The sequence below is a fragment of the Fistularia commersonii genome, chromosome 2, assembly GCF_037954325.1.
Source record: "Fistularia commersonii isolate RoL2024-O1a breed Wild chromosome 2, RoL_Fcom_v1.0, whole genome shotgun sequence".
Taxonomy (NCBI): domain Eukaryota; kingdom Metazoa; phylum Chordata; class Actinopteri; order Syngnathiformes; family Fistulariidae; genus Fistularia; species Fistularia commersonii.
The window spans coordinates 2,438,607-2,463,493 of record NC_141285.1 but is presented as its reverse complement, the minus strand read 5'-3'; the positions used below and the strand labels follow the sequence as shown (position 1 = coordinate 2,463,493).

General features: G+C 41.7%; 2 protein-coding genes across 3 annotated transcripts in view; one reads left to right on the top strand and one right to left on the bottom strand.

The window, feature by feature from the left end:
* ide (insulin-degrading enzyme) overlaps window positions 1–1,033 on the bottom strand; it is a 28,251-nt gene extending 27,218 nt beyond the window's left edge. The window contains exon 1 of the mRNA XM_086164344.1: window positions 912–1,033. Coding sequence (XP_086020470.1) covers window positions 912–997 — 86 coding nt within the window. The 5' untranslated portion in view covers window positions 998–1,033. The remainder of the gene's footprint in view (window positions 1–911) is intronic.
* On the top strand, window positions 220–23,672 carry kmo (kynurenine 3-monooxygenase). Of its 2 annotated transcripts, none has more exons than XM_086164358.1 (16): window positions 220–237; window positions 6,935–7,040; window positions 7,275–7,344; window positions 7,433–7,530; window positions 8,043–8,132; window positions 8,955–9,003; window positions 9,898–9,985; window positions 14,701–14,866; window positions 16,185–16,256; window positions 18,158–18,279; window positions 18,555–18,702; window positions 18,785–18,842; window positions 18,923–19,005; window positions 20,714–20,815; window positions 20,900–20,959; window positions 23,167–23,672. In XM_086164358.1, exons 2-16 carry the CDS (start codon window positions 6,978–6,980, stop codon window positions 23,311–23,313), a joined length of 1,416 nt encoding a protein of 471 aa, XP_086020484.1. In that variant the 5' UTR covers window positions 220–237; window positions 6,935–6,977; the 3' UTR covers window positions 23,314–23,672. The 2 variants fall into 2 exon arrangements, with proteins under 2 accessions (XP_086020484.1, XP_086020492.1); XM_086164366.1 differs by lacking the exon at window positions 220–237 and adding an exon at window positions 408–425.
* The last annotated feature ends 1,215 nt before the right edge of the window (window positions 23,673–24,887 follow it).

Below are 24,887 nucleotides of genomic sequence, written 5' to 3'. Positions count from 1 at the left end.
CGTTGGCCAAGTTGAAATCATCATATAGCCATTCAGCGGTTTTCTCTCTGGCCATTATACAGATGTTTATAGTTGTAGAGCCAATTTTACAGTTGTATTTATCAAAACTGGATCCTTTCTCTGATGCTAATGCTACCACAAGTGCCCTCCAATTGTCCCAGGTGATTTCGATTCTGATCACATGAAAACATGGTTCTGTTCTTTCAGTCAAAGACAACTTGGAGCGCTTCAAAAGTTGTAAGTAGGGATTTGATCATCGAAACTTATATCTTTTTTTAGAGTTTAATGTTGTAGTGCGAAAATGTAATGTTGACTTCATTATTTGTAGTTATAAGTAGCTTTAGATAAAAGCGTCCGCCAAGTGGCCAATGTAATTATGGCCGGGGTAGCAGATATTGTTGTGCATAGAGCGAAGCCAAAAACAGGTAAGACATGTAATGATAATCCCTATCAATCATTTACGGAAAAGCACAGTTAGTAAAACGTCAAACCTGACAAATTTAATTTTGAAAACATTGGAAGATGGAATAAGTTACAGATAGCTAGTTGACATTAGAACAGTACACAGGTTATTTGGACATAAGCAGACTAAGATTCCGCCCACACGAGAGAGACTGGCTACTTAAACAAAGTTAATAATACGAGTTTGCAAATCAGAAGACCTCCTTAATTCCTCATTGTCGTTAAGTTTTAATAATTTCCAGATTTCATTTACCCGTCATACAAAGGCAGAAAGCTACTCGCCGCGAACATAACAGATAGCAACAAAGCTAACTATTTAGCTCGGGTCAACCAACCGGCTTTAACGGCCCCAGTAACGGTTAGCTAAGGTTAGCCAGCTCGCCGTTTGATGTCAAAATTACTCCAATTATTTTCACCAAAAGTTACAGCAGTTTCCAGATTACACTTACCTACAGTCTTTGTTACAACACGATCTGCTACCCGGTGACTGAAGATATCTCGTATAGTGGGCCGTTCGGTTAATGCACTTAAACATACTTTGCACCCATGGAAAACAAACCTTGGCTTTCAGGCCGCCATCTTTGAATAGTCATAACTAATCTACCACCGAGCCGTGCTCAAATCCCCCCCTTTAATTACACATTTACCCCTAAGAAACGTCAAGTTAAAACAAAAATGAATAAATACTGAAACAATATATACATACTTTGTCTGAAAGAGACTAAATCGACGAGCGGGGTGATACCGTTTTGTCGTTGATTCTGAAATCGATTATTAAGTCTGTATGTGAACGTTCATGCTCAGATCGGGTTTCACAGCTTTGTCCTGCGCGTGCGCCCAGTTGCTTTTAAATCAGCTGCACGCGCGCGCGCGCACTCACACACACACACGCTCTCACACGCTCACTCACACACACACACACACACACGCGCTCTCTCTCTCTCTCTCTCTCTCACACACACACACACGCTCTCTCTCTCACACACACACACACGCTCTCTCTCTCTCTCTCACACACACACACACACACGCTCTCTCTCTCACACACACACACACACACGCTCTCTCTCTCTCTCTCTCACACACACACACACACGCTCTCTCTCTCACACACACACACACACACACACACACACACACGCTCTCACTCTCACACACACACACGCTCTCTCTCACTCTCACACACAGTCTGGCTTTGCTGACCTTTATTTAGATTAGACTACATAAACATTTCACAATTTTGATGGATCTAGTGACGATTGACAGGTGGGACTCTTTATTAGGAGTTTGTTCAGTCACTGTTCTGATGGTGCATGAAGTTACAACGCTGGACAGTGAGTTTGCCAAAAGAGCAGAGGGTGGTGTTGGGAAGATGGGCAAGTGTAGTTTTTAAATAAAAGTGGCTGTTCAGGGCTGGTGAGGGCCTGTCGTCGGAAAACCAGTTGAGATGTTTTGTCGCGGCTGCAAAAAACAATTAAATTTTGCGCAATGAGCATCAACGCGGTTAAATTGCATAAATGCTGCCTCAGGGGGGCACAAGCCAGTGTCTCTCTGAGCCTGAATAAATGCAGAGGGTTGTGTCTGGAAGGGCATCCGGCATGAAACAAGATATACAAACTAGTAGAGTTTTTGTAAAAGTGAAGCGAGGAAGGCATTGAAGGAGGAGTAAAAAGACAGTCGGTCCAGAGATATACCTGTAGAAGTGTCTAGGAGACACAGCGGTAGAGTTTCTCATTAGATTATTCAACAGGATCTTCGAGTGAGAAGAGGCGATGGTGCCCTTTTTCAAAATAAGGGGGATGTGCAGAATTGCGGCAACTATTAAGGGATAAAGTTGATGAGCCATACAATGAAGTTATGGGAAAGAGTAGTGGAAACTAGAGGCAGATGCCAGCATTTGAGAAAAGCAGTATGGCCTCATGCCTAGAAAGAGTACTACAGATGCAGTATTTGCTTTGAGAATGCTAATAGAGAAGTACAGAGAAGGTCAGAGGGAGCTGCATTGTGCTTTTGAAGACCTAGAAAAAGCAAACGACAACGTGCCAAGAGAAGAACTCTGGTATTGTATGAGGAAATCCGGAGTGGCAGAGAGGTATGTTAAACTGGTGCAGGACATGTATGCTAGCTGTGAGACAGTGGTGCGGTGTGCTGTAGGGGTAACAGAAGTTCAAGGTGGAGGTGGGACTCTATCAGGGATCAGCTCTGAGCCCCCTCTTGTTTGCAATGGTGATGGACCAGCTGACAGATGAGGTTAAACAGGAATCTCCATGGAACCATGATGTTTGCGGAAGACATTGTGCTCTGTCGTGAAAGCAGGGAGCAGGCTGTGGAACATCTAGAGGTGGAGGAGTGCTGTGGAGAGGAATGAAGGTTCGTCGTAGCAAGACTGTGTGTGTGTGTGTGTGTGTGTGTGTGTGTGTGTGTGTGTGTGTGTGTGTGTGTGTGTGTGTGTGTGTGTGTGTGTGTGTGTGTGTGTGTGTGTGTGTGTGTGTGTGTGTGTGTGTGTGTGTGTGTGTGTGTGTGTGTGTGTGTGTGAATGAGAGGAACCCGGGTGCAAGAGTGAGGATACAAGGAGTGGTGGTCAAGAAGTTGAAGGTGCTTTGGGCCAAGTGTCCAGAGCACAAGGTAGTGTGGAGGAGAGGTGCAGAAACAAGTTCAAGCATGTTGGAATGGGTGGAAAAGTGTCAGGAGTACTTGGAGATAGACTATCAGCCAGAGTGAAAGGAAAGGTGGACAAGACAGTAGTGAGACCAGCAATGTTGTATAGTTTGGAGACGGTGGTCAGAAGTCGGCGAAAGGCAGGCAGCAGTTGATAGTGATGGATTTTTTTGCTAGGACCAGCAAAGCAACTGCTCCCTCTGTCAACACAACAGTTGCTGCTGCTCCGACCACCGCCGCGACCGTGACTGTGTCCAGTGGCGCCACAACAAACTGCCAAGAGATGCTCTGAGCGGTTTCAGACAATGTTTCCCGACTCTGATATTGCCAAATCTTTTGCAAGTGGAAAGGACAAAATAATCATCTTCCTCTTTCGGCTTTACCCTACAGGGGACACCACAGGGAATCAACTTTCTCCATCTAACCCTATTCTCTGTATCCTCCTCACAGACTACCTTCATATCTTCTCTCACTATGTCCATAAATCTTCTCTTTGGTCTTCCTCGAGACCTCCTGCCTGGCAGCTCAAATCCCAGCATCCGTCTACCAATATATTCTCTATCCCTCCTCTGTACGTGACTGAACCATCTCAGTCTGGCTTCACTGACCTTCTCTCTAAAACTTCTAACATGTGCTGTTCCTCTGAGACTCATTCCTGATCCTCTCCATCCTGGTCACTCCCAGAGAGAACCATGACATCTTCATCTCTGCAACCTCTAGTTCTGCCTGTCTTTTGGTCATTGTAACAGTTACTAGTCCAAGCAGCATCGCTGGTCTCACCACTGTCTTGTACACCTTTCCTTTTATTCTGGCTGAAAGTCTTCTATCACATAGTACCCCTGACACTTTTCTCTACCCATTCCAACCTCCTTGGACCCGTCTCTTCACCTCTTTTCCACACTCTCCGTTGTTCTGGATTGTTTACCCAAAGTACCTGATATCCTCAAGCTTCTTCTCATTCACACATACGTTCTGTCTTGCTGCGACTAACTTTCATTCCTCTCCAGAGCATACCTCCACCTCTCTAGATTTTCCTCTACCTATTCCCTGCTTTCATTACAGATCACAATGTCCTCTGCAAACATCATGGTTCCATGGAGATTCCTGTTTAACCTCATCTGTCAGCTGGTCCATCACCATTGCAAACAAGAAGGGGCTCAGAGCTGATCCCTGATGGAGTCCCACCTTGAACTTCTCTGTTACCCCTACAGCACACCGTACCACTGTCTCACAGCTAGCATACATGTCCTGCACCAGTTTAACATACTTCTCTGCCACTCAAGACTTCCTCGCACAATACCAGAGCTCCTCTTTTGGCACCCTGTCACGCTTTTTCTAAGTCTTCAAAAACGCAATGCAGCTCCTTCTGGCCTTCTCTGTTCTTCTCTTTTAGCATTCTCAACGCAAATACTGCATCTGTAGTACTCTTTCTAGGCATGAAGCCATACTGCTGTTCTCAGATGCTGACTTCTGCACTCAGTCTAGTTTCCACTGCTCTTTCCCATAATTTCATTGTATGACTCATCACCTTTATCCCTCTATAGCTGCTGAAATTCTGCACATCCCCTTTATTCTTAAATAGGCACCATAACACTTCATCTCCATTCTTTAGCATCTTCTCACTCTAAGATACTGTTGAATAATAGTCAGAAAATCTACCGCTGCCTCTCCTGGACACTTCCACACCTCCACGGGTATATTATCTGCTTCTTCACTCTTCATCCCCTTCAATGCCTTCCTCACTTCACTTGTACTAATTTTTTGCTACATTGTGGTCTACAATAGTCACATCTTCTACCCTTGCCTCTCTTTTCTTTTTCCACATTCATCAGCTCTTCAAAGTACTCTTTCCATCTTATCACTCCTCTAGCATCTGTCAATACATTTCCCTCCCTATCCTTAATCACCCAGACCTGTTGTACATCCTTTCCATCTTTATCTCTCTGTTTCGCCAACCTGTATAGATCATTCTCACCCTCCTAACTATCCAACCGAGCATACAAGTCATCGTACACCCTTTGCTACCTCTATCCTTACCTTACGTTGTATCTCCCTGAACTCCTGTCTGTTCACTTCAGTTCTCTCTGTATCCCACTTCTTTCCTAACTGCTTTCTCTGTTTATACTCCTGCACTTCCTCAACCCACCACCAAGTCTCCCTATCTACTTTCCTTCTAGATGACACCCCAAGTACTCCTCTACCTGTCTCCCTGATAACACTAGCTGTTGTTGTCCAATCATCTCGAAGCTCACCCAGACCCTTTCTCAACTCCTCCCTGAAAACCATGCAACACTCCTCTTTCAAGCTTCCACCATTTTGTCCTCTTGATCTTCCTTGTCACCAGAGTCATCCTACAAACCACCATCCTATGCTGTCTGGCTACACTCTCACCTACAACTATTTTGTAGTCACTGATCTCTGTCAGGTTACCTCGTCTATACAAGATGTAGTCTACCTGCATGCTCCTACCTCTGCTCTTATAAGTTACCTTCATAAGTTCCTGTTTTTCTCTGGAAGGACAAAATAATATATACTATAACATTTGCCTCACACTTTAGAAAAGAGCTGCTTTCCACAGGGAAGTGGGGACCAGGCTTCACAAGGACGCTGATGAACTTTCTGAGAACTGAAAACTCGTCTCAGGAGGAGATAAAAGGACAAATGGCTTAAACTGAAAAAAATGTTGAGCGGAAAAGGAAGCAAACCAAGAAATACGCACTAATCATCCCACACAAAGCACAAGTCAAGTGCTTCTTTAGTTCCACTGTCACTCAGAAGGTCATATGTATCGATTTGCTACTGTGAGAAAAGTATTCTGGATGTAAATGGTTTGCACTATTATAATATAATTATCTGCAGTTGGACATAGGCGTTAATTTTAAAATGGCACATAAAAGGGGATTAAAAATGCATTGAATTCCATTGGCTGATACCCACAGAAACACCAAATTTATCAGAATCTCTTGCCACATTCTTCAGAGAATCCGAGCAATAATTTCAATTTTTTTCCTGATGCAACAGTGTATTTGAAATAACCTAAAAATTGTGATTGTCGTAAGGACCCCTAATCCCTCCATTTAAAAAACAAAAATATATGAAATAAACGAGGTAACAGTAATCTACTCCTATCATAAAATGGTTAATAATAAAAACAAAAAAAGATGATCAAAAAAATGTAAACCTATGTAACATTTTTCCCGATGCAACGGTGTATTTGAAATAACCTAAAAATTGTGATTGTTGTAAGAACCCCCAATCCTTCCATTTAAAAGAAATAAAATAAACGAGGTAACAGTAATCTGCTCCTACCATAAAGAATAAAATGGTGAATAATAAAAAGGAAGATAAAAAAATATGTAACGTGTATTTACCAGTACATATCTATATGATTCATATGTATAAACTGGGGTCCGGAGAAACAAAAAACACCCAAAGAAACATAACAAAGAAAAGTCAGTTTTTTTATTTTTATTTCCGTAGACAGTAATGCTGTGATATCGCCACTAGATGGAGACAAACGTTTGGTAGAACAAGTTAGAATTTTTACTTGAAGTAACTACATAACTTGAAACAAATGCAGTCAATCGAAATATTCTTTTTCTCACTAATTTGAAACCCCGCCTGACCCAGTGGAAAAACTGCATATGCAGATCTCAATGTTGTTTTGTAACGTCCGGCAGGCTCTCACTCGAAGCGGCGAGCGAGGCTTACGAAAATGCTGTTATCTGTGTTTATTTAAAGAGGGGCCTTGTGATCATCGACTGCTCCACCTCTTTTTAAATCGTAACCTACAACTCCCTCCTGTCACTTCCAGGTGGACGGCCGGTGGATGAGACCACCTCAGAGCCCAGGCAATAATGGAGAATCCAGACAACAGGCCGGCGAAGGAGAAAGTTGTAGCAGTGGTGGGCGGCGGATTGGTAAGATTGAAGTGAAAGTGCTTTTTATTCTTTTATTGCACCGCTTGGCTGCAGATCAAAGCAGACTGGATGCGGTGACAACCAGCGATCTGCAAAGTAACGACAGGAAATTGAATTGCATTTGTGTTTTTGCATGCACACACTATCAAGCGAAAACACTTTGAGGAATGTCCATGTCTAATATTGTTGTGATTATTCATGTACGGATATGTAATTCGCCCTCTCGCTCCTCAGGTCGGTGCACTCAATGTGTGTTTCTTCGCAAAAAGAGGTTTTGATGTACAATTGTTTGAGAGCCGGGAAGGTAAATCTCTAAAAGTTCACACTCGATGGGCAAATAGAAAGAAATGAAAATTGATTTTTTTTTTTTTTTTTTTTGTAATTTCACTCAGATATTCGTCAAGCGAAGGTTGTGAAGGGCAGAAGCATCAACCTGGCCTTGTCCCACCGAGGCCGACAAGCGCTGAAGCACGTGGGAATGGAGGAGAAGGTGCGCTGACTCATTCTGAAACGAGGCGGTTTAGCGACGTTTCATCCTCGAAAGGCGTCCAATGTCAAAGTCCAGTTCATGACCGGCGTCTTTAAAACCTCATTTGCAACGTCTACATTGGTTTCCTGTCATTTTCATATCAAATATGAAGCCAAAGGAAGTCAATCCACTCTGCCCTTATTGTGTCAAACCCAGTGACTATGTTTTATTCTCGCTTCTGAGGTCACTACTTGTTTTTTTGTTTTTTTTTTCTCTTCTATTGGTCTGCAGAGCCAGTTATTTACACTTGAGAGGTCTGCATCTTACGTTTTGCTACGCTCCGGTGACTTTTCAGCATGACATAGCAAGTCGTCATCGCGCGGCCCTCGCGTCCGATTTCAATTCGGAGAGACCGACTTTTCCCGTGTCGATTCGCATGTGAAATTGAAACCCTTCTCTCACATCTATTTCTTGAACGATTGTAATACGGAAAACACATTTTGAGTCCATGTTCTCTCCACGATGCCGCTCAGATTGTCTCCCAGGGAATCCCCATGCACGCCAGAATGATCCACTCGCCGAGTGGAAAACAATCTGCGATCCCGTATGGAAAGAAAGGACAGGTAAAGTCCAATGTGTGTTCTGGGTAGAATTAGCCACCCTAGTACTTTAGTGTACGAAAGTCCGAAAAATGTTACTTTTGCTTGTAATTTCTTACAGTTAATTACAAAAATAGCATCTCTTTTCATATATCATTGTTATATTGTGGCATACGGATGGTTCCCGTAAGAGAACTCCACTGAGAACACACTAGATAACGTGTCAAACTCGCGGGCCAAATGTGGCCCGCCGTGTTGTCCTAAGAGGTCTGATTTGTTTTTAAATAAATAAACCAAACGCGTGCATTGACCATAAAGTACATTTCCCACAACTCATGCCGATCATGTTACCCGCCAAATGACGGCGTCCCGCCATTAAATTGTTCCTAAATGTCCAGGATGTGACACAAAGCTAAGTATGCTAAAGTTAGCCTTCCAGAAAAAACAACAACAAATTGTCCAAGAATTAAAAGTGTATGTAACATTTTGGATTTGAATGAGTAATAAAAACTCCTTAATATTATTTAACATGAGTTCGACACCCCTGCACTGAATGATGAAGACTGCGGGTAACTATCTGTGCAGACTCTTACCGGTACTCAACACGTAATGATTTAGTATTCCAAGAAGACAATGGGCCCGAATGATCTTGTCATCAAATATGTTATTTGTATTCATGGTTAATCAGGAAATATTGATTTATTTTTATTTATTTATTTATTTTTTTATGATGCTCCATCTAGACAAAGTGTTGCACAATCCCTCGGTTCAAAATGAACACGGTTACCGTGAAACTGTACCTGCGGTGTAAAAACCGTCTTTAACCCCGGACCCCTTTGCTTTCAGTACATCCTGTCGGTGGACCGAGCCAATCTGAACAAGGAGCTGTTGCGAGGTACAGATTGTCAAAAATAATCTCAGGGTATCGCCCACAATTCAACACCAGACGACACTGGTGTGAAATTATTCAGATAATAAGGCTGGAGATGTAAACAAGAGGAGGAAGTGAACGGTTGCGTGTTGCTTTATGACGTGAGAATGAGTGACAGAATTGTTGGGTTTCTATAGAAAACATAAAATATACTTCATTGATCCCCATAGAGGAAATTCTTCTGTCACAGCAACGCAACAATTACAAATCAATAAGTATAAATAAGAGACAATTAAAAGCTGGCAAAAGACATGGACAAATAGACAGCAAGGATATACAAACAGAATGGGGGGGGGGAGAAATGATTTGTGAATGGTTGTGTGTGTGTGTATATATATATATATATATATATGATAAGATACATTTATTGATCCCCATAGGAGGAATTATTTTGTCTCAGCAGTGCAACAATGAAATATCAAATATAAATAGACAATTAAGATAGCAAAAGGCATCCATGAAAAATAGACAGCAAAATTTAAAAAAAACAAAAAACGGCAAGGATAAAAATAAACAGAATGAGGGGGAAAAAAAAATGACGTGTGAATAGTTGTGTGTCTTTGCATGACGTTTGTATGACAGTGACGGGTTCTATCTTTCGATGACATGAATGAGTGAGTTGCATGTCTTTCTTTATGACTTATGAATGAGAGTGTGGATGGTTACATGTCTCTAAATTAATTTCATTTATCTATTTTTTTTGAAGAGAACTCTTGGCATGAACGTCGCGGTAGATGGTTCTGGAAGTGTGACGGTTAAACTCCAGTTACGAAACCAAGTTTCGTCACATTTAACGGCCTGTTATAGCACATCCGCGCCGGTGATATAAGCTGTTTTTGCGGCATCTGTCCCTCACAGAGGCAGAGACGTATCCGAACGCCACGCTGAACTTTGACCGCAAGCTGCAGGATTGGAGCACTGAAACCGGGTCCATGACCTTTGTCAGGTAAATCGTTACTAATCAAACACACACACACATGCAGACGGGTCAGTTTTAGGTGGTTTGCATTGACGTGCGTTCATTTTCAAGCTTAAACTTTTCTCCCACGTTCCATAAACCGCTCTGATTTATTAAATCCAGTCCGGTTTGTGTTTCTAAACTAGACATCTCTTCCCTCACACACACACACACACTGGTTTTATTGATCATGCTGCTACGGCGTGCCTCCTTGTAAACACGTGTGGCCTCGCTCGTGTCGCAAACTCGGGGGTCTGCATGACGATTCTTGTAAAACTTTGCCACGTCGTCCTTGGAAGTAAACCTTCCGGGTTGTTTCGGTCGCACGGAAACCCATTTAAATTCAATTTCCCTTATCCCCCCCCCCCCCCCCAAAAAAAAAAACGTTGAATATGTTGTGTTTGTTTATTTTTTTTCCGCCTGTTGTCCCAACGCGTGCCTGGCGTCGGGATTTGCGAAGACACATGGATGCCCTTTCATTGGATTTTCACGTCGGCGGCGTCGTGCCTCGAATGCAGAAGCGCAACTCCAGCCCCCCCGTCGCTGAACTGTGACAGCTCATATTTGTTCTCCCTGTCCCGTGTAATTAAATCTACACGAGAGGCCCGATGCCACGGCGATAGCCGCTTCCACTCGGTGACATCCAGGAAATGTAAAGATGACGATCAGAACAAAAGATTTGGACGTTAGACCGTTGCTTACCTTGTCTCCGATCTAACCGCTTCATCGCTATAACACTAGTGATGTTGCGTTAATTACTTTATGCTAATAACACGATTCATTCAGTTTTTTTAAAAAAAAAAAAAAAAAAAAAAAGGCTGCGTCTGGTCGGGATGATATGAAATCGGCTTTTCATGAGGTAGCGCGTTAATAAATCTTGCCGATCTGTATGCGGCTGCTTCCCTTTAGGCGTCGGCGCAGCCAATCATTTCCCTCCGTTCTCCGCAGCTTCGTCCTTCACGCCATCTAACGTCGTATCTCCACCTCCAACAACAACGCTGGTCTTTCCGCCATCTTGTCCGCCGCTCCTTCGTCCCTCGCGCTTTTCTCCGACCTGCCAGAACGCAAAACTCGGCGATGGCCGTTAAACAAGTATTATTATGAGGTGATATTTTCATATAATGAGGATTATTTTCCCAAGTATTGTAACCATGCATCAGTTAAAACAATGTGGAAACGAACAGATGGTGAAATCAACTGTTGCGTTACATATGATCATATTTTCATGCAGGTGTGAAAACTAGCAAAGGAGACCATTAAAAAAAAAAAAAAAGATGAAAAAATGTCAAATACAACCAGACGGAAATTTTTCATAGGCTTGTGGAGAGCTACAATTACATTATTTCAGCAATTTTTTTTTTTTTTTTTTTTTGCCACCATGCAATGTTTTCACAGGTTATTTGCAGAGCCTCTGCTATTTCGGTCCAACAATCAGAATCAGAGAAACTTTATTTGACCCCGAGGGGCAGTTGGAAGGTGCAATGTGTCGCGTAGCAACGTAGAGAAGATTAAATATCTATAAATATAGAAAACAAAGGGGAAGAAAGTTAGAAAACAAAGTGAAGTACCGTATTTTTTTGGACTATAGAGCGCGCTGGAATATAAGCCGCACCCACCCATTTGTAGCTGTACAGTATTAACCGCATGTACCCACATTGAGAAATGAGACATTTACACAGAATGATTTTGTGAATGTTTATTTACATACCTAAATTGGTTGTTTTCAAATGGTGCCCGTAAACAACTGATCAGACAAAACAGAAAAGTCATCGACGGCTATATTCATCCTCCTCCTGTGCACTGAAATCACTGAAGGCTTCTGCTATTTCACTGTTTGAGTTGAGGAGCGTCACAAAATCTCCGTCACACACTTTTCCTGTCTCTTTGTTGCTCGCAAAACGCACCTCGGAGCGCCGCTTTAAATGCGCACCGACGTCGAGTGGATGCAAAAAACGAAGCTGAACCTCCAAGAATTGGAGTTTGTTCTCTTGATGGCTGCTTTCACAGAATCTGTGATCAGAAATCTGCCCTCATCCTGCCCGAAACAAGCAATTTTTTTTTTTTTTTTTTCGGCGACAAAGTCCTATCGTTCATTCATTAGGCTTTCTATCATCCACCATTTTTTGTTAACTTATTTTATTAACTTAAGTATTTTTGTTTCAATGTTTTCCTCATAGTCGGGAGAGAGTTGCCAACTAACAGGCCTTTTCATCTCATTTGTGAATATGGAATAAAGTTTAAATAAATAGAAATAAAATTAGTAAATAAAATAAAAGGAGAGAAAAGAGTATATGTATAAATAAATTACTGCAGCTTTTTTTTTTTTAATAAAAGCTACATTTGCATTTATTCAAGTGCTTTCCATGATGAGGGCGTGAGAAATATTTTGCGTGTCGTGCTGCGTTTTGCGACGAGTGCGCCAGAAACCAGCGTCCCCTTTGCGTCTTGCTGGTTTTTGCACTTCCTGCTAGCGTGACCCCTGATGGCGGAGAGCAAAGAAAAATCCACGCAAGTGTCGGAAAAAAGTAACGGTTTGTAGTCCGGAAAATACAGTAACTCTAACATCAATAAAGCACCTTGAATAAAATGTATTATTATCATCGTTTTTCCTTCTCTACTTGAAGTACTGATCAGAATGTCCTTTGCCATACCGCCAACAAATATCATCTGGTACTGGCGGGCCACATTTATTTAATTTTTATGCGCGGGCCAACTAGCTATTATGGACGAAATGAAAATTGCAATTTAAATGTTTACATTTTTTGGCATTTTATTTCAACTTTAAAGTCATTAGCCATCGTATAAACGTACCGACATTATTTTGTATGTCATCATTCAAACAAACAACAAAAAAAAAATTTCTAAATTCAATATTGATTGAAAATACTCGTTAAAATATTCAAAGAGAATAGTTTGGCAGGACGGATAAAAGAAGTTTCCGTTTTTTGTTGGAGCTCATCTATTGATTGAGTCAATATTTACGGGGACATAACATTAAGATTTGCAATAACATCAAACATGTTTGACCCTAAGACCAGGAAAAGACTGCTTAAAGACTAAAGATTACCGGCTTACGCTTTGCGTCACATCAGACATCCGCGTGAATATTTGTCCGATCACCCGCAAGGTGGAAGTGATCCTCGTCTCTGACCCGTCGCGAAATCTTATCCATTCGCCCTGAACTGGAATATGAAGACGTTCCCTCGACTTGTGATAAGATTATGGAAACAATTTGACGCAGTAATACGTCTCGTGCAAATCAACAGGGAAAATGTCGGAAGAGAAATAGAAACACAAAAGGCTTTTCTCTCACCATTCCCTCTGCAGGCTTTTCTATCCTTTGTTGTTGTTATATAATGTAAAGGGAGTTTTAAAACCCCTCCGATGCCGTTTGAAAACTCCTAATGTGAGACAAGTGCGATTAAAAATGTTTATTCCTTCCCCCCCCTTATAAATTTTTAATAAATGAATCCGAGGCTGTAAGCCTGTTCTTTAAGGGTATTTGATTCTAAATGTCATGTATTGAATATTTATAAGTGCAATAAACTGAACTATCTAATGCAGGGGTGTCAAACTGAAATGTGGGCCAAAATTGGGACAAATTTGCAGGCCAATATTGATATTTTATTGAAAAAAAAATCTTCCTTCAGATATAACGATGAACTTTTTCAAGCCAGTCTTGCTTAAAAACTGAATATGGAACAAGCAAAGCTTAATACTATACAAAAGTGCAAAATCAAAAAATCCAAGTGGCATTCATATCTTGAATAAGTGACATAAAAATTTCATGACACTTTGTATTTGCATACGAGACAAACAGGTCTGTCTTCCATATGTAAACCGACATTCTGCCTCCCCACCTGTTTTTAATTTGGCAACAAAACACTTGCAATGGCTAAATGCCGAAATGGTTCATTTTAAGAGCAGAAAATGGAGAAAAAGCCCAACTAACAATAGCTATTAAAGAATAGTTCGAGGTTGTGTCTGCAAATTCCGCAGGAAAATACAGGGCTATCGAACAATGAAACGACCTTTAAATTCACCCAAAATGACTGTAGCATTTTTTGAGTTCATGTTTTTTTTTTTGTTTTGAAAAAGTCCCCGAATTAAAAACAAATGGGTTGAAAACTCTCCGTGTTGACCTGCGGGGCTAATAAACCACCCGTGACACCTAACCATTAACTTAAGTTATTGCTGTGGGCTGAATGTGTGAGCCACGCCAAAGTACCCGACCTCCATAAATAATCGCTCCTCCGATGCTTTCAATTCAAATTTTGAGGCGACTTTTCTCTGATGCAAATTTGTAACCGCCAAATAAAACCCTAAAGGCCTAAAATGCCCGTAAATACAGCAGAAAGTTACGTTTACATGCTAGTTTTCGGTTCCATTCTGGACACCGGTGGACGCGCTTTAAATTCTACTTACGCGGATTTGTGCCGGAAACAGTTTGGCGACGGCGAACGATGACGCGGCGCCAAAAGGTGTGTTCCAAAAAGTTGGAATACGTTCTGCATAACACAAGTTTGGGAATACTGACTCCTGCTGTGTGGAACAGCTGCTGCAGCCTGACCTACTGCTGGTGTGGATGAGAAAAATAAATGTCGACGTGTCAAAACGCTAAGAATACCTTCACTCGGTAAACCGTATAAATACGCCAAGTTTCAGACGACGTGTTCAAGAGTCCAAATGGTTGTTTCTTCCAGGTCGGACGGGACCAAGGAGCAGATCACGGCCGACCTGATCGTGGGATGCGACGGCGCTTTCTCCGCCATTCGCAAGCAGTTCCTCCGTCGCAGTCGTTTCAATTACAGCCAGACCTACATCCCACACGGATACATGGAGCTCACCATGCCGCCCGTCCACGGAGAGGTCGGGTCACCGTCGGCGTCCCCTTTTTGCTATTATCAACGTTATAGCACTGAGTGAATCCACTCGCTGCCGCAGAGTCTGGTACTTCTGTTCCCTCCGTGGAATTCAAATTGGCAGATCTATATGGAGATACCAAACAATGCATGATAGACGGATAGATAAACTTTGGTAACCCTGGTAGTTTCAGCTTAGAATACACTGCTTATGTATGTATGCATATATAATAAATGTGAGTTGTTGGATGGACATAATATATCTACAAGAATGAGATCCATAGTTACTTGTGTGTGTGTGTATATATAGATATGTATATATGTATGTGTGTATATATATATATGTACATATGTATGTATATATATATATGTGTGTGTGTGTGTGTATATATGTCAATGTGCTTGTATATATCCATATATATGTAGAATGTGTATGTATGTGTGTGTGTGTGCATATATATACACACATCGAATACACTTTCTACATTATATATATATGTACACACATTATGCGATATATGTACGCATGCATATAGTTATTCGACGTATGTCCATCCAGTAATGTATACATTTATTGTAATAGTATAATAAGTAAGTTAATGCATACATATACTTTACTATCTAGACCAGGGGTGGGCAATTATTTTGGCTGGCGGGACACATTTCTTATTTCATCTTTATGAACTCGGTGTCATGTAAATCTAACAAAATGAAAATGTCATTTAAATATCAAAATTTTTTGGCATTTCGTTTCAACTTTAAAATCAAGAAAGATAATATAAATATCCCAATATTATTTTTATATGTAATCATCCATACAATATTAAACAAAGGGGGAAAAAAATAAGGTGTTTCTAAATTCAATATTGATTGAAAATACTTATCAAAATATTCAAAGAAATTAGTTTGGGGGGGGCCAGATAAAAAAAGCAAGCTGTAAAATTCCCCAAGACAGTAATGTTTGAGTTTGTTGTCCCAAAGTGGAGGTGATGTCAGGGCAAACGCGGCCTCAGCATGGGGATAAATATTTGAGTATATACAATAAACAAATATCAATGATTAAAACCGTTGGCTGGTCGGCACCGGCCAACATTCCCTCTCTATGCCGATCACGGAAAAACAGGCTGACGGATGAAAGAACATAACAAATGAGTCCGCAGATCACCATCCAATCACCTCCGGCTTAAATAAAAAAATGCTTAAAATTGGGTTTATAAACTGGCTCGATAATTCGCGCCGAGGTGAAAGGGTAACGTTTTTTTTTTGTTTTTTTTTTTCTTTTTTTAAATGAACTTTTAATAACCGTCCCGTTTTTACGCACACAGTTTGCCATGAAGCCCGGCTACCTTCACATCTGGCCGAGGAACACGTTCATGATGATCGCCCTGCCCAACCAGGTGAGCGCGTTGTTGTTTTTCCCGTCTTTGGAAAGAGCGGGGATACTCTCGCCGCGTCATCACCCCGTTTCGGACAAATTTCCAGGCGTGATTGACCTTCGGGGCCGTCCTCATGCAGGTAATTAGGCTGATTTGCAGGCCGCGAGGGATTCGCTCATCAGAGATCTCAACACCGGAGAATGCGAAAGCGCCACGTGGTTCGACCTAATTTCCGCGCAGCAGCTCCGTCGTCCTTCTCCTCGGCTGTTTTCGTCTTCCCCCGCCGGTTAATTCCCCGAAATGATATTTCTGCACGGATGACTCAGCGAAAGCCTTTTTTTTTTTTTTTTTGCAAGACAAGGTTAAAGCCGCCGACTTTAGAGAGCTCTCGGGTTGTCACTCAATGCTCTCGACGCCGGCGATGTTTTAGGCCAAAAAAAAAAACAAAAAAAAAAAAAAAAGGCAACCTTGCCGCTGTGGGCACCATGGTAACAGAGGCAGCTAGAACATCCCTGGGGAAAAATGTGTTGTCAGAGCTGAAATGGGCAGACCGTGCCACCTTTCAGCTCTGCAGGGCTGCACGTCGAGTCGGGGGATTTATGCCGATATTCAGATTTATTGCAGACGCAGGGACGGATACAAGCCTGCGGTTACATTGCGTGACAAATTATCGCTTATGCATGAATATTTTAAGATCTCCCCCAGACGTGATTTAAAAAAAAAAAAAAAAAAAAAGTGAAATATTATCATTTGAATGATACATTGTTTCTGCAGATTTTTTTTTTTTTTAAACCCGGTTACTGGTTTTGAGCTATTCAGAAAAACTGAATTGCTTCTAACTAATCCCCCCCCCTCCCACACACACACACACACACAAAAAAAAAAAAAAAAAGATAAAAAATAGCGTTTTAAAGTGGTGGTGTGTATGCAATGCAAGCGAGCTTCAACCTGTGACTACCAGGGAGTTATTTATTTCAGAAATGTTTCGTATTCTTGCTTTAACAGGTGGAAATAAACAAGTAAAATGGGAAAGTCTTTGTTTTTCATATAGTTGCATAATAATCCTGCACACGAATGGTTGCCTAATAATGTTGTTAAGATAGTCTCTTAAGAACGCCAAAACTTCACTTTTACGAATTAATGTTCAAGTTTGAGGGTTTAACATTTTGATTGACGAAGAGCACTGTAGTTGTAAAATAACAAAATGAATCCTCAAAAATACAACTTGCCTAATAATTGTGCATGCAGTGTGTGTGTGTGTGTGTGTGTGTGTGTGTGTGTGTATATATATACATATATTCAGAGAGAGCATAGAATTTTCATTACAATGTTTATAAAATGCTTGCATCATTAGTAGTAGCAATAGTTCTCATACTATTTATTTATTATATATAACAATAAATATAACTCCTGTCACTGGGCGAGAGGCGGGGTTTAACTTGTCCTCAGCCAATCACACGACCACATACTGGAACATGCAACCAGTTGGGTTTAACTTGTCAGCCAATCACAGGGCCCCATACTGGGATATACAACCATTAACAATTGAGAACATAAATTTAGCAGCCAAAAGGGAAATTATTTTAATTTTAATCTTTTTTTTTCTCTAAGCTCTGATTAGTAGGGACATTCAAGATGTTTGTTATTCTTCTCTTTAGCATGAGTTTACACAAATTTACTGGCGAATGGGCCGTGGAAGAGCGCAGAAAAGAGACATTATGCTCTTGTTTTAAAGACATGGTGAAGGCGATTTATGGTTAAATCCAGAAATCTATCACTTTGAAGAACAATAGATGGGCTTATTTTCAGACTCTCAGAATCAAAATGTAATGCCGTGCATCTACACAACCCTAAATAGTGAAAATAAAAAAATAACTCTACAGATCAAACAATTTGACTGTCTTTTTGCTCTCCTAATTTAGGACAAGACGTTCACCTGCACGCTCTTCATGCCCTTCGACGAATTTGAGAAGATCACCACGGGTGACGAGGTCCTGGACTTTTTCCAGAGCTACTTCCCGGACACCATACCGCTAATAGGAGCGTAAGCGTCTCCCTGACCTCTCGCTCTTTTTCCCCCCCCTTTGCCCTCACCATCATCATCTTCACACTCCGAAACAACCGTCGAAAGCGTTTTTTCATCCGTGGCCGCGTCCTGCGAAGTGTGAAATTGCACCACGAGTCTTTCCGCCGCAAAAAGCCGGGGTTTGACGCGAACCGAAGCTTTAAAAAACAAACACAAATCACACGGGGGTTTTTACAGATGAGGTTGCGACTGTCCGGACAAATGATCATTTTACCCCCGTTCGTGCTCCGCAGAGACAATCTCAGGAGAGATTATTTCCGATTGCCCGCGCAGGCCATGGTGTCGGTCAAGTGTTCTCCGTATCACATCGGCGACAAATGCGTCCTGATGGGCGACGCGGCCCACGCGGTGGTGCCTTTCTACGGCCAGGGAATGAACGCCGTGAGTAACACCGAGCAAAAGTAGGGCGTTCAAAAAATGTTGTTAATTTTTTTTTTCTTTTAAGCCACGTGTTGTTTTCCAGGGCTTCGAAGACTGCGTCGTGTTTGAGGAAATAATGGAGCAATTCAACGAGGATTTCGGTAAGTGTTAGGGTTAGGGGGTAAATCGAGTAAATCTTGAGGGAGGGGGGGGGAAAATAAAAACGAACTTTCCTGTGAAGGCGCCGTCCTGGCGGAGTACAGCAGAGTGCGAGTTCCAGACGACCACGCCATCGCGGACCTGGCCATGTACAACTACATTGAAGTACAGTATACACTTGTTTTTCGCGGGGGTTACGTTCCAAAAAGAACCCGTGATAGGCAAAATCCGTCAAGTAGAAACCTTTATTGTTATCACCCGTATTAAAACTTATCGCTGCTGTCGTCCTTATGTTTTTTTCTTCCTTCTTTATGGAACGAACGGAAGATTCATTCATTCCGTAATGCCGACCTACAGCTGCTTAGCTTTTAGCTTCCCTTAGCATGTCCAGAAGTTTAACTTTATCTGTGATAAATAGCATCTTCCGCTGCCTTTTGGGCCCTTTTGTCGCTCCAGAGCGTTTTGTCAACATTTTGGGTTTTCGAGAAACTCGAAATTGCGAGAGAATTTGCACGTAGGTCATGTAAATTTGCCAAGCTGTTTTACGTACGTGTACATATTAAACTGCGACGTTATTGACGCGCAGGTAGAGAAGAAGCGGAGTGACTTTTTAGCCAATCAGAATGCAGAACACAACGCACGACGCAAATCCGTGAAGTAGCGAAACCGTGAAAAGTAAACCGCGTTACGGCGAGGGATCGCTGTAATGCACATTTTTCACTGCGCGCGAACTACGGCAACGACACATCCCGTATTTGTTTATCCTGCTGTTTTCCAGATAGCGAGGAAAAATCAGTTCAACATAGAAAAAAACGTTCAAGTCCCGCATTCAGAATATTGCTGGAGGAAATCTTGTAAAAGTCTGATAAATGTGTGATTTTTATGAATTTGGGGGGTCAGATGATTCCACTGATTTATGAATGGATTTAGCTGAAATGTGATTGTTTGGCGTGGAGTGCATTTAAACACTGGCACACTTAAATATCACAGGTGAGATCCAACAAAAAGCAGCATTTTGTGCAGCTGTCGCCGCTTAGATATCTGGGAACGTTTGCTTTTTGGTTCATTTATGACACGATCTAAAAAAAAACAAACAAACCTGGATTTAAATCAAATTGCTTTTTATTGTACCAACGTTGACCTTAACCAACATTCCGCCGTTTATTTATTCATGGCTGTCTTGCTGTCTTTCATTTATATTCATTTTAATTCGTTTGATAGAACTGCTGTGACAAAGGAATCAATAACTTTATCTTATATGATTGGGTATTTGATTCAGCTTGTCGATGGTAGAACAAGTGGACGGACGTTATGTATTTTATAGAAACATGCAGCAACTTTATTGGAGAAATTGCTCTAAAATGAACAAGTGGATGTGGTTTAACTCCGCCCCTTTTCCAGGATAGGCTCCGCCCCCGCGATCCCGATAGCAGAATAAGCAGGATAATAAATGAACTAATATATATGAAGCGGTTAAGTTTTTAATATTCTATTAAGCTCTGATCTACTGAGACACCATCTATTTTTAAGTGGATAATGAGGTAAAAAATCAGCTAAACTAAAACGGGCCTAAAAGAAGGGACTTATCAACTCACATGACAGTTTTTACCCGCCGCTGCCGAGTGACTCCAATTATAAACGGCATTTAGACTCCAGCCATTCGGAGGGTTGGACAAAAAACCATCTGCGCTTTGAAAACCGCGCCGTGTAAATGTCAGTAATTGCTCTCGGCAAAGGTAATCCGGTCTTGGAAAGTACAATTATGGGCACCACCTTGCACACACACACACACACACACACACACATGCAGGAACGTCCTCAAGACTTTGAATTCTCTGTAAAATCCCCCTGACTGGCGTACGACGTGTTGCAGATGCGAGCCCACGTCAACTCCAAGTGGTTCCTTTTCCGAAAACACCTGGATAACCTCCTCCACACCCTCATGCCGAAGACAATAATCCCCCTTTACACCATGGCGAGTACCTCCGTTTTTGTAAATTTATACGATCCCTGTGCGTATCGACGTCCGTAACATCGGTTCCCATGGCGATTTCCACAGGTGACGTTCACCAGGACGCGGTACCATGAGGCTGTGGAGCGCTGGCATTGGCAGGACAAAGTAAGGCACCGTGTTGAAAAGAACTTTTCTTTTTCCACTCCTTTTTCATCTGTGTGTGTGTGTGTGTGTGTGTCAGGGAAAATCATCCCATTATAATTTGGGTCCCCTTTGAAGTGGCTTCATTGTCAGCTGCGAGCCTGCAGAATTCACCAGGTCTACTTTCCTTTTTAGAGCAGCGGGTGTCAAACTGATTTTCACCGAAAGCCACGTCAGCGTCTTTGCCCTCAAAAGGGCCGCGTGGAACGATAACAGTAACTCAATGTAAAATAAATGTAACTACTCCCGAATGTTAAATAACTCTGAATTTATTACTCGTTCAAACACATTTGCATAGATGTGAAAAAAAATGCTGCAGTGTTTTTGGTGAACACATTCTGCTGCCATTGTAGTTTGGCTTTTAATTCTCGGACACAATTTGTTTTTCTGGAAGGCTAACTTTAGCATACTTAGCTCCGTGTTTGGTGTCAAAACGCCGACGTAGATGGTACTCTTTGACAAGCGGCAGCCTCAGAACACAAAAGACATCCCGTTTTTTCTACTTGAAGCACAAACATGTATTCCTATTTTTCTTGAAATAACCGTCCATCTGCATCAACTTTTCTCTTCCTGGACGTTTAGGGATCCACTTGTTAGAAATCAAATTGATGTGGATTAACTGCGATCTAATGGCGGGATGACGTCACTTGGCGAGTAACATAATCAGCATGAAATGTAATGTATGACTTAATTTCGCGGCCCACATAAAATGATATGGCGGGCCACATTTGGCCCGCGGGCCTGGAGTTTGACACGTGTTTAAGACCAATCTAAAAAAAAAAAAAAAAAAAAAATTCTAATTACAAGCGCAGTTGGAGGCGCATCACCCAATCATGCATCACGTCCTAATTCCGTTGTCTATTTTTTCCTTTTTTTTTTTTTTCTCCATTTTGTTGCCAATTCTTACCCTTTTTCCTATTTGTGGATGTCTTGCCATCTTTTTAATTGCCTCTTATTTACATTTGATATTGCCGTTGTTGCACTGCTGTGACAAAAGAATTTCCCAGAATCGATCAATAAAGTATCTAAAAAAAAAACATTGCTTGCCGCCGACCCGTCCACAAGGTCCTCACCTCCAAGGTGACTTGTGCTGACGTCTCCTTCGCTAATGGCTCCCCGTCAGACGGACGGCGGGGATTTCACAGCTGCCCTCGTAAATTGCTCCGGCCCGCAGGGAAGCGACCAAAGGGTAGAAATATCCTCTACCGGACGAGGAGGAGGCGGGGAAGGATTATTCGCCGGTTTGACGGCGGTTGCATCCTGGCTGAGATGGATGAAGCATTTCGGAGGATTCGCAGTGCTGAATTGGCCAAAGAGGAGAACACGTCAATAGATCAATACACATTATGTGGGTCGGTTACCCACTTTTTCTGCAACTGCTGTCAATTTTACTTTCACATTAAGCCCCATGCAAAATTATTAGCCCCATCTCAGTGTACTTGTGTTTATTATATACATGCAGAGTGATTTGGTACAGATAATTAGCAGCATTTTGTAAAGTAGTGTGTGCAGGCGTATATTTCTATTTTTTTTTTTTTTTTTTTTTTCAACTTTTGTTGTTCACAGCTTTGACGCTGCCATCCAGGTGCCCCTCGGGGCAAATGGTGTTTTCTGGTTCTGATCTTTTGGCTGCAAAGCTCTACTTCAGGGATGTCAAACTCTTGGTCAAAATTCAAAACTGGGACAAAGTCGCGAGCAAACATTGATATTTTTTGGAAAAAAATCTTCCTCCAGATATAACCATGAACCCAAACAAGTTGTGCTTAAAAAGAAAATATGGAACTAGCATAGCTTAAGACTATATAATATATAACCTAATATTGTACACATGCAAAATCCTGTTTTCTGCCTAAGTAGCAGGATGCTAGTATTAGCATAAGGTTGCTATGACTACCGTACACGGAGGAGAGGGCGTTTATGGGTCCTGTTGTGATTTTCGTACCAAAACCGAATATTCTGGGATTTGTAGCATTAGCGACACATGCACTGTAGCTTATCGACTTGTGGTGAGCATCATTTGTTTGCCTGACTTCGCCATCTGTTTCAAGGCGCTGCAGAAAAAAACTTGACAGATTTGTTTATTTACCGGACTGGTTACTCACAGGAGCCACGAGTGGCTGCATTTCTGTCCGAAGACAACCGGCAGTTGCTGCATTTTTCTTTTTCCACAGGTGATAAATCGCGGCCTGCTGGTGTTTGCTGCCGGGACTCTTATGGGAGGTTCCTACCTGTTCATTAAAAATCCTCCAGATGTCAACAAGTTCAACATAGCTGTTGAGAAAATGTGGAGCAAGCTGGCAACCTTCAGGACCTCCTGAGCGCCGTCTGCATTTGGAATCTGGCTGCCGCAACGTCGCATGAGCAAGAAGTGATGAAATCTTCAACTTTCAGTCAGGAAACACCTACTTAAGTGATGCTATAAACTAAATACAGTACCTCAATGTTATAATCCTGATTGTTATTATAATCTGTCTGTTCGAGTTTGAGCTCTCTAATCTTTTTTTTTTTTTTTTTTAAGATTGAATTACTTTAACGTCATGCACAGCATCTGCACAGTTTCCTTATAGAAAATACAAAATGTCAGTATTTCCCCCCTCCTCCAAGGATGCAGTTCAATGTACTGGAAGACTCTTGTAACAAAAAAAATATCAAAATAAACTTTTTTTTCTTCTTGTAAGGTGCTGTAGGATTTTTTTCTCAAACTACGCCGGCGACCCATTATTCACTAATTTGGCTAGAAAACAAAAAATGGGGCAATTAATTTGTTAGCCAGTGTGGCCGTCATTCACGAACTGTATTTATCTTACACCCCATAATTTGCGCATCTTCCTTGATGAAACTCCTATTAACCCGCTCAAGAGGAATAATTGGCATAAAAATGCTTTAATGATTGTTTATATGAGAACATGTTAAAAAAGCACCAAGAATTATTTCTAACCTACAGACGCCGCCATTGTTTAACTAGCGCAATGCATGCTGGGTTGATGATGCATGGAGGTTGCTTGTGCTAACTTTGGCTTTGCACTAGCGTTAGCGTTCGCTATATATGCTAATAATGCCACATTGTACCGCTTTTGGTTTTGCAAGGTAAACAAAGGGACTGATGCTAGTCTACATAGCTAAGCTGCTGAAAGAGTTTGCGCATTCTGCTAGTATTAAACGGAGGCTATAATCAAATTTTTTTTTTTTTTTTTTTTTTTACAAGCATACAAAAAGTCCTCTGGAAACTGAAGTCCACTCGAAGAAACGCCACTGGATGATCTCCTGCAAGGATGTCAACAACCCATGCTAAGGTAGCAGTCGGCACTCCGGTAAGTAAATCTACCGGGATCAGCCTCTCACAAAAAGTGGAGCTCCTTACATTTCTTGTCAATCTTCTTGTCTTGGTAACTGGACTTGAGTTTCTTCACGTGAGGACGTTTCACCACTCATCCCCGAGGCTTCAGTTCTAACGACCTCTGGGGAGTTTCCAAATATAAGTGCCAGGGTTTTGGACGGGTTGCGGTTCTGGTGGCTTGTTGTATAAAAGGAAGAGTTGATCTACAGAAACTAGGTGTAAAGGGGGGCAGTGACGTGCAGTCAGTAGAGGCAGGGGAGGCCGGGCCTCACCTGTCATCATGGAAAGAATCAAATGCAAAACGAAAAAAAAAAAATTATATTTATTTAGTGATTTGTACTATAAAAATTATTTTCCACGTCACTTCACCATTTGTAGCAATTTTTTTCAAAATTGCAGAAAAAAAAATTACCGTTCAAATATGAAGAAGAGACGTGCGGTGACACGGCAACCAGCTGAGCCCACGATGGATTGCACAATGTTTATGCTAACTGTGCTAGCATGCTATGCACTCAGACCATATTGCTGTCTCTGTGGATGTCCCTATTAACAAAA

Coding starts and splice junctions, on each gene's coding strand:
- kmo (XM_086164358.1), top strand. CDS start 6,978: ATGGAGAATCCAGACAACAGGCCGGCGAAGGAGAAAGTTGTAGCAGTG. Junction 14,867..16,184: donor TGCCGCCCGTCCACGGAGAG/GTCGGGTCACCG, acceptor TTACGCACACAG/TTTGCCATGAAGCCCGGCTA. Junction 20,816..20,899: donor TAATCCCCCTTTACACCATG/GCGAGTACCTCC, acceptor CGATTTCCACAG/GTGACGTTCACCAGGACGCG.